This window comes from Pelmatolapia mariae, linkage group LG2 (genome assembly GCF_036321145.2).
Source record: "Pelmatolapia mariae isolate MD_Pm_ZW linkage group LG2, Pm_UMD_F_2, whole genome shotgun sequence".
In the NCBI taxonomy this organism is placed as follows: Eukaryota; Metazoa; Chordata; class Actinopteri; order Cichliformes; family Cichlidae; genus Pelmatolapia; species Pelmatolapia mariae.
Genome location: NC_086228.1, coordinates 5,474,753 through 5,489,402, shown reverse-complemented (window position 1 = coordinate 5,489,402; position 14,650 = coordinate 5,474,753). Strand labels below are relative to the sequence as shown.

The window sequence follows — 14,650 nt, the reverse complement described above, 5'->3', positions numbered from 1 at the left end:
TGACACCAACCTTGGGTGTTGAGGGCCATTTACTAACTGTGATTATAGAATTAAATGGGATTAAAGTGTTATCATTAAAAAGAATGTGACCTGCTGACTCAACCAATGAATGAGAGGCTGAGACCCGGGCGCTGTGACTGTGAGATTTGAACATGTTGCCATAACTGTGTGAGAATACAGTGTATAATATTGCAATATATAAACCAGAGGAGCCCCTTTCACCTTATCAGTCATGCGAAATTGCCTCGTTCATTTTCAATAAAAACTGAGTAAGCCATCTTTCTCTTTTAAAGTTTTGGCACACAAGCATGCGGCTGTCTCTGCTACGTTTCCGGTGATTTCTTCCTCCCAAGGTATCAACTCTAAGTAGTTCTTGTATCTCAGCGCAATGATAGACATAATCATTTGAATATGAGTCAGGTGTTTCTAAAACGTTCCGCATTTGGGGGAAGGCCAACACTTCAGGGGCATATATCACGGCTGCCAAGAAAAGCATCTCAGCCACAGCCGCTATTCGCTGTTAATTAGAGAGTGCTCCACTAAAAGCACTTCTACAAGCGCCTTGAAGTAAAAAATGGGAGTTCGAAAAAGGCGAAAGTCCTTTTACATCAAAGCATATAAAACTAAAATTCACCCTTCTGCCCCATCCTATTTGAAGTGGAACACTTAGGAATCTCTACAGTCGCAAGATTATACAATGGAGTCCAGAAATGTACAACGGACAGTTCCACACTTTTCATAATGTTGGCCATGTACACCATCACAATAGATTTGAAATTAAGCAATTAAGATGCTATTGAAGCTCAGACTTTCAGCTTTAATTGATTGGGCTCAATAGGAATTACAGGGATTTTCATACACAGTTCTAAACTATAGTCAAACTATGCCAAGAAAGTTTGTTTAAATTTGCATTGGAAACAGTTGTATGTTCGATTAGCCAAAGACGGTTTGTTACTTTGTATTGTTGTGATATTTAAAAAACACTAATGATTGATATTTCTATGCACTCGAATTTCAAACTCAATACCAGTACACAGGAAAATAATGTTTGCTGCCTAGCTCCCACGTTAACATTTTATGAATTAGCCAAAGTTGCTAGCTGCTCCTATATTGATAACTTATAAAATGCAGGTTAATGCATAAGAGGACACTTGGCCCAGTCATGAAGAACTTTAATAATACGGTTTGCTTAAAGTAAATTTTAACATATGTAAACGATGCCTTCTCTGTGCGGTGAAACAAAAAATGTCATATAGGCTTTTACAAGTCAACAAGGTCAAAGAAATAACTTAAAAACCTCTGGAATTAAATAATGGCACAGAAATAAGGCCTCATCTGTATAAGAAAAATTACCAGTACCAGGACGGTACGAGGGAAATTTCTTTTGCAGTTCATCTGAAAAGCTGCAGTTGCGCTATGGCATCTTTCAAACATCACCAGGTGTGCTCCTGTGCACTGTCTGTCCCGTCTGTGAGCGCAGAACAACAACTCACAAAGTAGCAGCTCGGGGATGACGTCACACATGTGGGTTCTCTATAGCCCTATAGGTAAACGCGTACATTTTTATCAATCTCGAAAATCCCCCCGGACGCCCCGGACAGAACGTGAAAAGTGGACATGTCCGGGAAAAAGAGGACGGTTGGTCACCTTATGATAACAGTTAAGTAATTTAATTTTAATTTGAAGAACTTTACTGACTACTTTTATACTTTTATAACTTATAAAATGTTAATGTGGTTTATTGCTAATAGGTAAACGTCTAACATTTGGCTGACCAGGTTAACATTCATGATAACAGTTAAAAAAAAAAAGAATGTTATTTAGAAGAGCTTTACTGACCTTATGAAACTCTTTATGAAGCCCAGGGTGTCCCTCTTGATTCACCAAGCTGTGTGCTACTATTCTTGTAATTAGCTGCTATCAATATTTTTGCAAATGGGTATCTAATGTAATAATAGATTTCAGTACCAATTAGTGTCCAAGAATCCATTCTTTTGAGAACTCTGCTCAGTACCAGTGTTAGGGTCGTTAATCAACAAATCTAATTATTACACCCACAGTTTTCTTAAAAGTAACACTGATTACATTACTTTCTTATTACTCCATAAAATGACATAAAGGGGGCTGTCTCATAATTACCAGTTAACAATATAATCCTTAGGCTACAGTCCTACACACCAACACAAATCCCTGACCTAATGAGACCACACATGTGGTCCTTCTTTTAGTATTTATGTTTGAACAGAGCCAACAAATGAAAACCAGCCGAAAAGAAACTTCAAAGGGATCGCCACAGTAATTCTACTTTAGAAACATGAACAGGTAAAAATGGAGGCTACAATCCTGACTGCTCATCACTGCCTGTGTTACCTGTTGAAGATCAGGCTTTGACTGCTGGGCTGGGGTCGGTAAAAACTCAACTTTAACATCACTCTGGGTTCTTGGCTAGCTTTGTGTTAGCATGCTGTCTGTGCAGATGCTTGCAAAGAGCCAAACTAATGTTAGCAGTATGATGCTTGAAAAAAACAAACAAATATTGTTTCTTTTTTTTAAATTTTGCTTCAAAAAAATCTCTTAAGCATCGATTCTGGTGACAACAGACTGACAAAAAACCAAGCAACAAAGATCTGACATTAGCGTAGAGTAAAACACCTTTAGGCATATCACATCAGCATCTTGAGCACCATGAGCTGCAGCCTTTCAGTCTATGAATTTTAAATGTTAGCTAATGTCAACTCAGCAGCCAAAGGGGAGACTGAAAACACACATCTTAGCTTTCACTGTATGAGATTTACTAGGACTGACATTTAGTATTATAAGTCATAGCACAGCGATGGAGCCATTATCACTAAAAGTGAGTTGCAGTGAAAGTATTAATATTCATAGACTGTTGTTTCCTTAAACATATACCTGTTTCTGACCTTGGCTTTAGAGTAAAAATATAGACTACTTCAAAATATTTGTAAGCACAACTCAAAAATGACACATGACACAACTCACAAATAACACCAATGATTTCACATCATTGGTGTTAAATGTCCTTTTGATGGAGCATTGACCCTTGCAAGAAAGCTGTGCCGACTGAACCTCTTCCTGGACATTCCTTACTAAAACACTGATCTGTGACAATTACAGCAAATGGATTAGTAGACTGATGGAAAATTCCGTTCTAATAGTGATTGATTGTTAAATCAAACAAAATTGTTTGTCTTTCTATTCCTTCTAGTGGAATATCTTTGAGGTAAAAAGAGTTGAACAAAACAAGATATTCAATTACTTTTTTTTCACTAATCTTAAAAATTAAAATTTAAAGAATAATCATCCAACTGTTAAACTGCGAAGACTCGGTAAAGATTCATTTTATGAAGCACTATGAGTTTAATGATGCTTTGGATTCTGGGTTTCCATAGTTCAGAGAGAGGCTAAAAACTATTGCATCATTATTTGCTTGTCTTTCATATGCCTCACAGTGAATGGTATGATATTTACAAACTCTGGGGAGCCTATCATTTTCCTCCTGCCTCTTCGTGTGTTGTGTGGCAAACTCTGCACTGGAAAGGTCAAATTTGGAGGAAGATGTTTATTAGAAACGTGTAGCTGTAGTTTTGCATTTAGGGCTCTCTGTCTGGGAGGTCTGAAGCAGGCAGAGACTGGATGAGGGTAAAGTCAAGGTCACCCTAGTTGTCAGGCTTTAAAGAAAACTGCAGTCTGCAAAATGCAGGCTTTCTTTCAGCTGCAGAACAAATGGCTGTGGGACCAGCTAGTGGATCGATGTGGAAGGGGTAAAGTGTACTAAAAAGAGGAATTACTGAAGGGGGAGAAACACCAAGCACACTTCTCTTCAGTGTCACTGGGACATGGAATAATTGGCTAGTGGGCTTGTATGGACAGTATGTCCTCTAAAGATGATAATCAAAACCCCAAAAATATTATGAACCCCACAGTTTTAAAATATTCAAAGGTGTCTATTAAAGATAAAGTTAATAAAACAGTTCATAAAATTATAGCAGTTTAACCATAGCAGCTAAAAATAATGGTAAACAACAGTTGAAAATATTTTCCAAGCCAAGTGTGACAATAAATATCACCATATTATTTTCAGCACAGATTTACATAAAAAGTGTAGGCAGGTGAAAGAGCTAGCCCTGATTAAAGTTGAGCAGCAAATCATCTACCAACACCTCTAAAACTCACTAATTAATACACTGTAACCTTTTTGTTAAAACTATCTGCAGACTTTGGTAGGTGGACTTAGTTAAATAAGTTGTTTTTTCTTTTTTACATTTATACATTTCAATCAATTGTTTTAGATTTTTTGGCATTTATTCCTGATGGGAAGGAAAAAATATTCGTTCTTGAGCCACTTCTCATTTCCTTATATTTTGCTTCCAATTACACTTTTTAAGAAGGGAAATACAAAAAAATGAGAGGTGACTCAAGACTTGTTTACCACACTGTACAAATATATCTGTAGTACTTCAGTATTGGCCTTACTAATTGATACCTAGGTATCAGTGCTGTGTCAGTGGCTAGAGTCAGTATATCAGCTGCATCCCAGTAATTTTGTGCTTACAGATGTTTAAGAATGGTGTCATGATGAGCTACAGTTCATTTCTCTGTATAATTATAACATGTATTGCTTCCCCTCAGGAATCAATGCCAAAGACAAAACAAAACAATTGATTTAAATATATACATGTAAAAAAGAATTAATTTAACTAAGTCCACCTACCAAAGTCTGCAGATAGTTTTAACAAATAGGTTACAGTGTATTAATTAGTGAGTTTTAGAGGTGTTGGTAGATGATTTGCTGTTCGACTTTAATCAGGGCTAGCTCTTTCACCTGCCTACACTTTTTATGTAAATCTGTGCTGAAAACGATAAAGTGATATTTAGTTTCACATTTGGCTCCTCAAAATAATTTTTACCATTATGTTTATCTTAGCTGCTATAATTTTATGAACCATTTTATTTATCTTTAATAGAAACCTTTGAATATTCTGAAATGGTATTTGGCTTTTGATTATCATCTTTACATGACATACTATCCATAGATACACAATGTTTTAGGAGAGGAAGCAAATTTTTAGGATGGAAAACAGGGAGAAAAGTTTGAGACATGCCAAATTCCCAAGAATTGGACCAAAAATCAGTGGCAACAAGTCTTATAGAGTGAAAACTCTACATTTATTTTTTTTGTTTCAAAACATATGTACACTAATAAGTTCACCAATATATATGGAGGATCTCTGGAGATACAACAGTGAGTTTCTACAGCCATACGTAAACACAGTGGAGGTACTGTCATGGTTTGGGGGTTTATTTCAGCCAATGATGTTAGAGAGCTTGTTAAAATTGATAAAAAGTATTTAACCTGAAAAGGATTTTGGAATACCATCTGGAAAGCATCTAATTTTCTTCATTTTTCAGTAGGACAATGATTCCAAACACAGCGCTAACGTAGTAAAAGCATACATGGATAGAATACTGAAGGCTACTTAAAGAAATTACAAGAAAGCTTTCTTTCTCTCTTTTTCAGCCAGGAGAGAGCTGGCTGAAAAATAAAGGTGGTTGTAGACTAACAAATATAATGGACTATTGCTCTATCAACAAATTAGAAACCACTGCTGTCTCTTTAGATGTAGAGAAAGCATTTAAGCAGTGTGGTGTGGGGTTGGTCTGTGCCCCTTTGGCAGCCTCGCTGTGTAAGATGGGTTGGCCCACACTGGGAAGTCTGGCCTGTGCCTTGGCGGCTCGTGGGTGCCCGCAGGCCCATAGGGTGGGGTGGGGTGCCCAGGTGAGGGAGCAACTGTAGTTGTAATTGAATAGATGGCTGTTATTGTGGTTCAGCGTGCAGATCAGCCCCAAGACTTTGGACTGATATCCACACTTCAGCCTGATCTTTGTGGTGGGGAAGGTGGATGCTCCCTTGGTGCCCTGGATTATTGTCATTGTGGACAGTCATACAAATAAGGTTCTTGATGGAGGGTGTAATGATAACAGCAAATCCATATTTGCCTAGTATCATGTTTTATGTTGTTAATACTCCTAGACTATAGGGGGAGCAAGAGAGCTAGAGGGAGTTACCTCTGAGCAGACTGTGATGGCGAAGCTTTGTTTACATGTGAAGTACAGTTCGATAAAAAGCCTTCTCTTCAAGTAACGGTGTCATTATTGAGAACCCACAACAACATAAAGAAACAAGACAGAGGGTTGTGGGTCATGTAGGTCTCAGTGGGTAGACCCCATCATGTGCCTCTGCTGGCTGGTGACCTGCTCCTTGTTTTTAATGTCACCGTAGTCATCAAGGGAGGTGTTCACCCACTCCACCACTCTCCACTGGATGCTGCTACCCCCCAGAGCGTGTGGTTGGATAGGCTGGCATGGTCATTAACCCACTCCCTTGGTGGTTTGGGGTGGCTTGGATCTCTTCCGTGTCGGGGAAGCAGGGGGTGGTCTCTGCCAGGTACTGGGCGGTTCTTGGAGGCCTGAGAGTGTGGCCTTACGTCTTCAGTACTCTTGGGGGCTGCGAATGGCCTGATTGAGGCTTCCCACCCTCATTTTCAAGTATATTTCGTAACAAAGACATATTCTCGCTCTCTTTCTCTCTCTGCCACTCTCTCTCACACACACACCAAAAGAAGATTGCTGATTTATGTACCTGTGCATTTTCACATTTTTATGTTCCAGTTTTCATTTGTTTGTTCTTACAGGTGTGGCAGTTGGCGAAACATTGTGCATTTCTATTTGTACTCTAACCCCCTATTACGTCCCCCCCACCACCTCCCTTTTTTTTTCCTCCAGCCTTTCCTGCCTTCGACATTGTTATACTGTATACCACATATAATGTAATAACTGAAATAACATGAATAGAAATAAAGAAATAAACAGATAAACCCTAAACAAGAGGAGCTATAGAGAATTTATAGAGCTGATTTTGGAAAAGCAAAATGTGTTCAGCACAGCAGTGCAATCATATCATAATTCTGATTGTAAAAGCTCCCAGACAGCACAGGATTTATATAAAAAAAAAAGAAGACGAAGAGTAAAGGTGGTCATACCAAAATCGACTTTCAGAACATCCCCTTTCACTGAGCTGAAGTATTGTGTGTATAAATACTGCAATATTAAAAGGACTTTTAAAAAGAACGTTTAATTTAACAACGAAATCTTTCCGTGTCACCTGGAGCAGCTGAGGGTCTTGCTGTCTGCCTAATTAAAGAGGTTGAGGGGAAAGGTTTGTGTACTCTGGCTGGAGGTTCTGTGTGTCTCTGTCATCAGTGTCTCGCTGTGCTCCATCCCAAGGTTGCCTCTTGTAGTCGTTGCCAGACTGGCTGCGAGCTCTAGGTTGCAGGCAGGTGGTGAGGTCTTTCTTTGCCCAGTTCCTGAGCAGGTGTGATGAGGCTTATGGCCAGAGTCAAGGTTAGCACACAGTGAAGGAAAGTGGAGGCACTTGGTTTGTCCAGCGAAAATGCAGCAGTGCAAAGAGTCCAGATTGGCTCGTGGAGAATTATCCTGATCTGTCTCGCTGTGATTTCACTGCAGTAAAAGTGTTGCAGAGAGCTATTTTCATGAAGCTTTGTGTCACTTAATCATTAGAAGGAGATTGATGGATTCTAACAGTCGTCTCTGGCTATTTCTGAATCATAATCAGCTCACTTCCCCTTTGTTTCTATTTCACTTTTTTTGGTTTGTTCTTGTCTGTCTGACATTCAGCAGTGGTGGAAGTTTAAAGCCTTAATGATGGGGAGGCTGTCAGACCCACCCAAGCAGCTTGATGGCATGAGTGAAAGGCTTTGTGAGTTTGTGAAAAACACTAACGATGTCTCTTCCCTTCGTGGGCAACCTTCAAATGTCCACAAGGAGACGAGTGGTCTGTTTGATTTTTGAGTATGCTCAGTCCAAGCGAGGGAGGTTGTTCAATCGTTTGCTACTGCTACCGCTACTGTTACATAGGTCATGCACATAGGTCAGTTAAAATGATGCTATAATTGTACTTGAAGCAGGAGAAACCGTTTCCCTTTTTATTTTTTCCAAAAAGGTCTTTTTTCCAAAGACCTTTTTTTGTGCCAAAATGCGTAGATGCAAGAGTGCTTTGCATCACTCTCTCCTGCTCTGTGGGAATGTCATAAACGACCCACTGTAACAAATATCCAACGTCCCCAGCCGAACACGCATGCACAAACAGATGATAAACTGACAGTTTGTTTTTGCAACGGAGCCAGAACATGTGCAAACATGCTGATTTTGCTGTAAACTTGTGTTGCTCTGTTTGTAGAGCGCAGATGAAAACGGAGACATGGTTGACAGGTTTTCTGCATGGCAGCCACTCAGAAGTCCATCCGCATAAGACTGCAAACTCATAAATAACAGACCTCACGAGGTCCGGCTGAAAAAACCTGTCCAGCATGTAATGCACAGACAAGCCAGAGCTGTTTAGAGTTTCACTATTGGATTTATCTGCAGGGCCAGAGCAAAAAAGAAAAAAAAGATGAAGAAAATCTAGAATAAAAGACAGCATATGGTTAGTACCACAGTGATGGAATGGCTTAGAACACCACTTACTATTTTCAGACAAACTGTGTGGGTTGAAACATGCTGTTATGCTCCAAAGGTGTGATATTTTCAAAGCAGGAAGAGATCTACATCTTACTCTCTCGCTACAAATTCCTTTGAAACATCTTTCTACCTTCTGTCCAGCAGCTACCGAGGACTCACGTCCCAGCGCCGTGAATGACTTAAAAGCGTGCAGGAATATTCAAGGATGTTCCACGTTGCTGCTGTTTCTCTGTCATTATCAATTCCTCTTTAATGAACACTCCCCCCCCCCCCCCAGCAGAGCACCCCTTTCTTGTTATTCCTTAGAAGATCTGCTTTGTTTAAACGTCTGTGGCGGCATCCTGCGCGCTCGCGGGATGCTGCCCCGTTTACTGTGATTGCTGTAGTCACTTACATTAGCCCTGGCTCTTAACTCTCATCTCATGGGTGGTTTACTGTATCGATGTTTTTCTCCCATAGGTTGTGACCCTGGGGAAGAACAGCCGTGGTTACCACTACATTCTGGCCAATCTTGTGAGTAATAACTATGCTGCTCCCCTGGGGGGGGAGGGGGGGGGTGGGGAGGGGGACACCAGCTTTTGTTCTGCATGGAGTCTAAGTCTCAGCCTTGAGCGCAAATGTGCATGGACAATAAGTGGATTAAAGGCTTTTATATAGGACTGTATATAGTTTTTTTTTTCTCTCTCTCTATATATATATAAGGCTTTCAATGTTTGTGCCTCATGCTTTATAAATCACAGTCCAGCAGTCACACTACATTGCAATTTTGCTTCAGTATACAGTCATATTTGAATATCAGTGAGCATCCTTAGCAATAAATAAACAGGATTTAACCTTTTTAACGATCCTTGGAGGGCAGCCATATTTTTTCCCTTCACTCTCGGGAATGTAACGTTCATTTAGCCTTGGTATTAGCATGAGCGTTTTTAAGTGAAAGGCCGGCCCCGCTCTCACTCGCTGATCTCCTGCTGCCATTTCTCCGACTTTAGAAGATGTGATTATGCAGCAGTCAGACTCGTGTCCTTGCACAACATGACACAATTCTGCACTTAAAAAACAGTGATTTGACCATAAAAAGAAATAACTGTCATAGCTCCAGGGTCAAGAAGGAAATTTAAAGGCAGCTGGTGCAGCGTAAGTTTTTGAAATGCATTAAAAAGTGTTAGGGGGGCTTTTTTTGTTGTTGTTTTTTTTTAACATGGTAAGGCTTTCTGAATGAAACTAGGCCAGCTGGTTCAAGTAAAAAATTTAGACTCTACATGGTATGACACAAACTCTAAGGTATCTTCTGGCTGCTTGTGTATGTGAAAATGAATTCAGGTTCCACCGCAAAGTGTAAAGAGAAACATTGCTTCAGCGTAATTGCAAACACATGCTGCTCTCTCCGACAGCACAGGATCCTTAATAAAATGCACCTTGCGCGCTGCCAGAATGACTGCTAATATTTTGTGGAGCTTTGCCCCGGGTTATATTAAAAAACCTCAAAGAAAAACAAGTTACATGAGTCTCATCCTCCCCCGTTTCTCTTTTGTCTCGTCTCAGGGATTTTCTAATGTGAGCCTGGACAAAGTCTTCGCCGGTGGAGCCAACATTTCAGGGTTTCAGATAGTCAACCCTGAGAACCCGATTGTACAGCAGTTTATTCAGCGCTGGGAGCGGCTAGATGAAAGAGAATTCCCAGAAGCCCGAAACGCCCCTCTGAAGGTGCTATGCTTGCAAGGCCTTTCATTGTGCATGCGGAGTGCAACGATCATCCTTTCTAAAGTGCTGTCTATTGGTTCTTCTCCTCTCATCCTCTGTTTGCCTTTGTCATTCTCTTGTCTTTCCCACCCTTTGCTTCCTCTGTCTTAGCGTTGCATCCCTCAGAGCAATCGATATATTGATAGGCAGTGCAAGCCAAGGTTATATTGCTGCTTCAATTTACATCTAATTAAACAATGATCAAGAAAGAAATGGATTTTGAATGGCATTTAATTAGATTTTGTCACGGTGCGCTGGTCAACAAACAAGTGGCTCTAGCCTCCGTGGTGAAAAGGTCAGGCGAAGTTGGAAGGGAAGTGCGTGGGAGATAAAATCATGCATTAATTCTCTATTTAATTCTCCCCGCTAAAAAGTTTTCAAAGAGGTCCTGACCCTTAGAGTAGTCCTGGCTTTTCTAATCCAATCTATCTAATCTAGCTATTTTTAGCATGAGCAAGCTGTCAGAGGTTTCGCCAGCGCCGCCCAGACTGACCCGCCTGGCAAGTGCTGAAATGCAAGTCATGAGAGCAACATATAGACTGCACCAATTCCACCAGGATTTTCTCATTTTAACAGCTTTATTAAAAAAGCAGCAGTCTTTTTTATTGATTTGTTTATACCTCACACCAATTCAGCGTGTCTTTAGCTGTTTTGTTGTTTGACTTGCATGTGTGTCTGTGTGCAGTACACTTCAGCTTTGACCCACGATGCAATCCTGGTGATAGCAGAGGCCTTCAGGTACCTGCGGCGCCAACGTGTGGATGTCTCTCGTCGAGGCAGCGCCGGAGACTGCCTAGCCAATCCCGCTGTACCTTGGAGCCAAGGCATAGACATCGAGAGAGCTCTCAAAACGGTAGGGTGGGGGCGGGGCGGGGAAAATGGAGAGCGAGTGGCAAGCTAAAAACTAAAGAAAAGGCTGGAGGAAGCGACACACAAATAGCAAGTGAGAGAGTGATAAAGATGGAAAGTGACAGAGAGAAGGGAAGAGAGTGTAGAGCTATTCTCCTCCCTCTGCCTGCAGATATCTCTGCACAGAGCTCACTCAAAAATCCAGGCCCTCATTACCATAAAACTACATCTTTTATTAAAGCGTATCCAGTTCATCATTTGATTAACAGACAGCATGCACTTCAGTAGCTCCGTGGACTCCAAGTACCTTAATGGCAGCTACAGTATGCACCCTGGGTTATAACTACTGCACATTCCACTGTGTCTTTCTGTCTGCCCATTAGGTCCAAGTGCAGGGGATGACTGGGAACATCCAGTTTGACAACTATGGCCGCAGGACCAATTACACCATAGATGTTTACGAAATGAAAACAGGTGGGCCGAGGAAGGTAAGAGAGACCAGTGGCTGTCATCTATCAAATGTGACGTATAGACCCGTATAAAACCATTCCATCTCTCTCTTTAAAAAACCTAACAGCTGGCACACATCAAAATCATGGAATCTGGCCAAAGTGTAATTTATAAATGATTTATTTCTCGGCTCTAAAAGAACAAAACTCAGTGACTGTTGGTCACATGTTGCCTTGAGCCATTTAGAGACTAATGCATGATTGTGCAGAAGTGGAAAACATTTTCAAGCAAGCCTGTACTGCCATTTATTAAAGTACTGAGGGCCAGGTGGGACCAGCAGGGCTGAGAGGACAGCAGAGAGTAATGCTGATTGCCTTTCTCCACCTCTGTTAGGTAGCAGCACTGATGAGCTATGCCGAGTATTACAAGCCCCACAAATCAGTCGTACCCTGCAATCTGATAGCTAAAGCTGTCCTATCAAAAGAATGATAGAGGACTATTTCGTTGCTGTAGGATAGCACAGATTTGATATTTGGTCCTCTTCTGACAGTAATTACCATTCAAATAACCAATTACTGTAAAGGAGGATCCAAGAATTCCTCTGGCTCCTCTTCAAAATGCTAATTCCCAGTGGTACATTCACATTATAACCAGCACCATATGATGACCTCTGGTTTTATTTCATAACCTCTCTGAGTTCCAAGAGACAGCTGTGAATTTCTCGTTAGCTGGATAAGTGTGGGCTCAGTGTGATGTGATGTGTGATTATGCCGCCTGCCTCCCAGGCCTCTAAAGCCCACACTTCAATTAGCATTGCAAAGCCCTCACAGCTATCCCTACACTGTCAAACAGAGGAGGAGAGAGCGGGGAGAGGGGCCGGGAGAAAGGAGGTCAGCAGGAGAGAGTGAGGGAGCGAGGGAGCGAGGGAGCCAGGGAAGATGAGACAAGTCGGGCAGGCTGGGCGGCACTTTGTCATGGACCTGGAGCCCCAGTCACCCCAGTGACAGTTTCGAGGATGAAGGTTCTTAGCTGTGACTGTCACGATTGATGCATGGGCTGATATCTGTCCCAGCTGCTGGGGGGTGAGATCAGGACAGTGCCACTGGAGCAACACTCCGTGACACAGGTCCCAGCAGCCGTGTCCCTCGAGCAAAGTGTCTCAAATATCACTCAAGGACTAGAGAGCCTGGAATAAGCATTTAATAACGTCCAGCACCGCCCCGCCCGCCACCCCCAAATCACCCAGTCTGCCAAGTGCACTTAATACAGCCACAGCTGTAACGATCGGTAGCTCAATTCTGAGGCGTCTGCTGCTTTCTAGCGCCCCCACTTGGTGCTCAGTCTCTGCTGTACACCTGTTTGTCCCAAACATGAAAGATCTCATGCAAAAGAAAAAAAAAAAGAAAAGGAAAAGAAAAAATGCAGACCAGATGTGAATGGAAGAAAAATCCAAGCCAGCAACAGTTAGACTTTTGGCAACAACATATGCAACACGTTTCATCACGAGCCAGAGCAGCCATTATTTCAGATGGGCAAACAAACACTTGACATTGGTTTGACTTAAGCATCTGTAGAGCAGAATGCAGAGTAACTACAGCGGCAGGACAGAGGAAAACTGAGGAGCCACTGCAATATTATGCTAAATTATTAAACGTGTATGCAGTTCACAGGTTTGAATATCAATTATTTACCATAAAAAGGTGGAAGGGATTGAAGTTGCCATATGCTCACGGATTGCAAAGGAGCAGTTCGGCTCCCGCACAGTTGGGTATCTGAGTTTTGGGTGGATCGTAAAAGGCAAAAGTCCCTCTGTAATCACGTCTGTTATCTGCACGTTGAATGCAGAAATGTAAACGCAGCATTCTATGCCCACAAAAATGTACCTGTTTATCTGGTCTGTTTTAGTACTCTGCTCATGTGGTTGAACATCAGGGCAGAGGCAGCAGGCCTCTGGGGAATGCTCCGTTGTTTTAATGAGCTCTGCAGCGCTGCATTTCCCTGTAATATTTGTTCATTTCCCTTCTGTATGCTCACTTATATCTGGACCGTGGGCCGGAGTGCATCACTAACCACTGTTTTCTCTTCGCAGATCGGGTACTGGAATGAGTACTCGCGGTTTGTAAATATTATGGATCTGCAGGTCTCCAACGACTCCTCAGTGGAAAACCGAACGATTGTGGTCACTACTATTATGGTACACTTTCCACGCAATTTTAAATGTTTCACGTATTCTGCCACTCAAGGTCATGGTGTTGATTCCAATGAGTGATACATTCTGTCCTGGGCGGGTAGAACCACATCTTACTTGTGTTGCTTTCCATCCACTCACTACACGTTGAAACAGTCGATCCGGCTTGGAGGAGTGTTTCAACTGTATCCGTGTGGGTGTCAAAGCATTTTGATTTTCCATACTTCAGTGGCCTGTCGTAGCAGTGACATCACAATAATGGTATAAATGATTATGGTTGACTCCATCAGTTACAAAAAAAAAAAAAGCATACAAATGCATACGTAAGTAGACCTGTCTGTCCTCATCAAGTAAATGTTCAATGACACTTGGGATAGACTGGCCGCAGAATGACTACAGAATGATACTGCAATGGTTTCCCAGGTGGGGCAAAGCAAAATAAACAGTATTGGAGGGGGATGATGAGAAGGTGCTGTATTTTTTTTCCCTTGTTATCTCCCCTTCAATCTATTTTGTATTGCTCCTGCTATGTGTTCTGTGTTGAAGTATGCACAGCTTGTTAGCCTTTTAAACGGAGGATCATGTTCGAGGCACTTTCACAAAGGAACATATAATTACCAAACATATTTTCGATTTCTTTTCTTTTAACTGGATTTAGTAGGTAAATATTTCGGGCTTATTGGACGGCTCCCATATTTACTGACTGTTTAATGGCATTCTAATTACCTGTTCTCCGCAAACAAACGCTTCAAAATGGCGAAGAAAAGCATTTGGAAAAGTGATAAGTGTCCATGGGATTTATGCAAAGCTAGATCTTCATCTGTATTCCGAGCCGTAAGCCGGCGTCACTCAATAGCGAGAGGA

The 14,650-nt window shown here is 41.5% G+C and overlaps 1 protein-coding gene across 6 annotated transcripts in view; it reads left to right on the top strand.

Moving 5' to 3' along the window:
• The window catches only part of gria3b (glutamate receptor, ionotropic, AMPA 3b), an 87,624-nt gene that overhangs the window by 47,921 nt on the left and 25,053 nt on the right, over positions 1-14,650 (top strand). For all 6 annotated transcript variants that reach the window (XR_010095391.1, XR_010095392.2, XM_063491423.1 and 3 more), the window contains exons 5-9: positions 9,019-9,072; positions 10,102-10,263; positions 10,985-11,152; positions 11,532-11,636; positions 13,688-13,792. Coding sequence is in view for 4 of the 6 variants with exons in the window: in XM_063491423.1 (XP_063347493.1) it covers positions 9,019-9,072; positions 10,102-10,263; positions 10,985-11,152; positions 11,532-11,636; positions 13,688-13,792 (594 nt within the window). In the remaining 2 variants the exon portion in view is untranslated. The remainder of the gene's footprint in view (positions 1-9,018; positions 9,073-10,101; positions 10,264-10,984; positions 11,153-11,531; positions 11,637-13,687; positions 13,793-14,650) is intronic.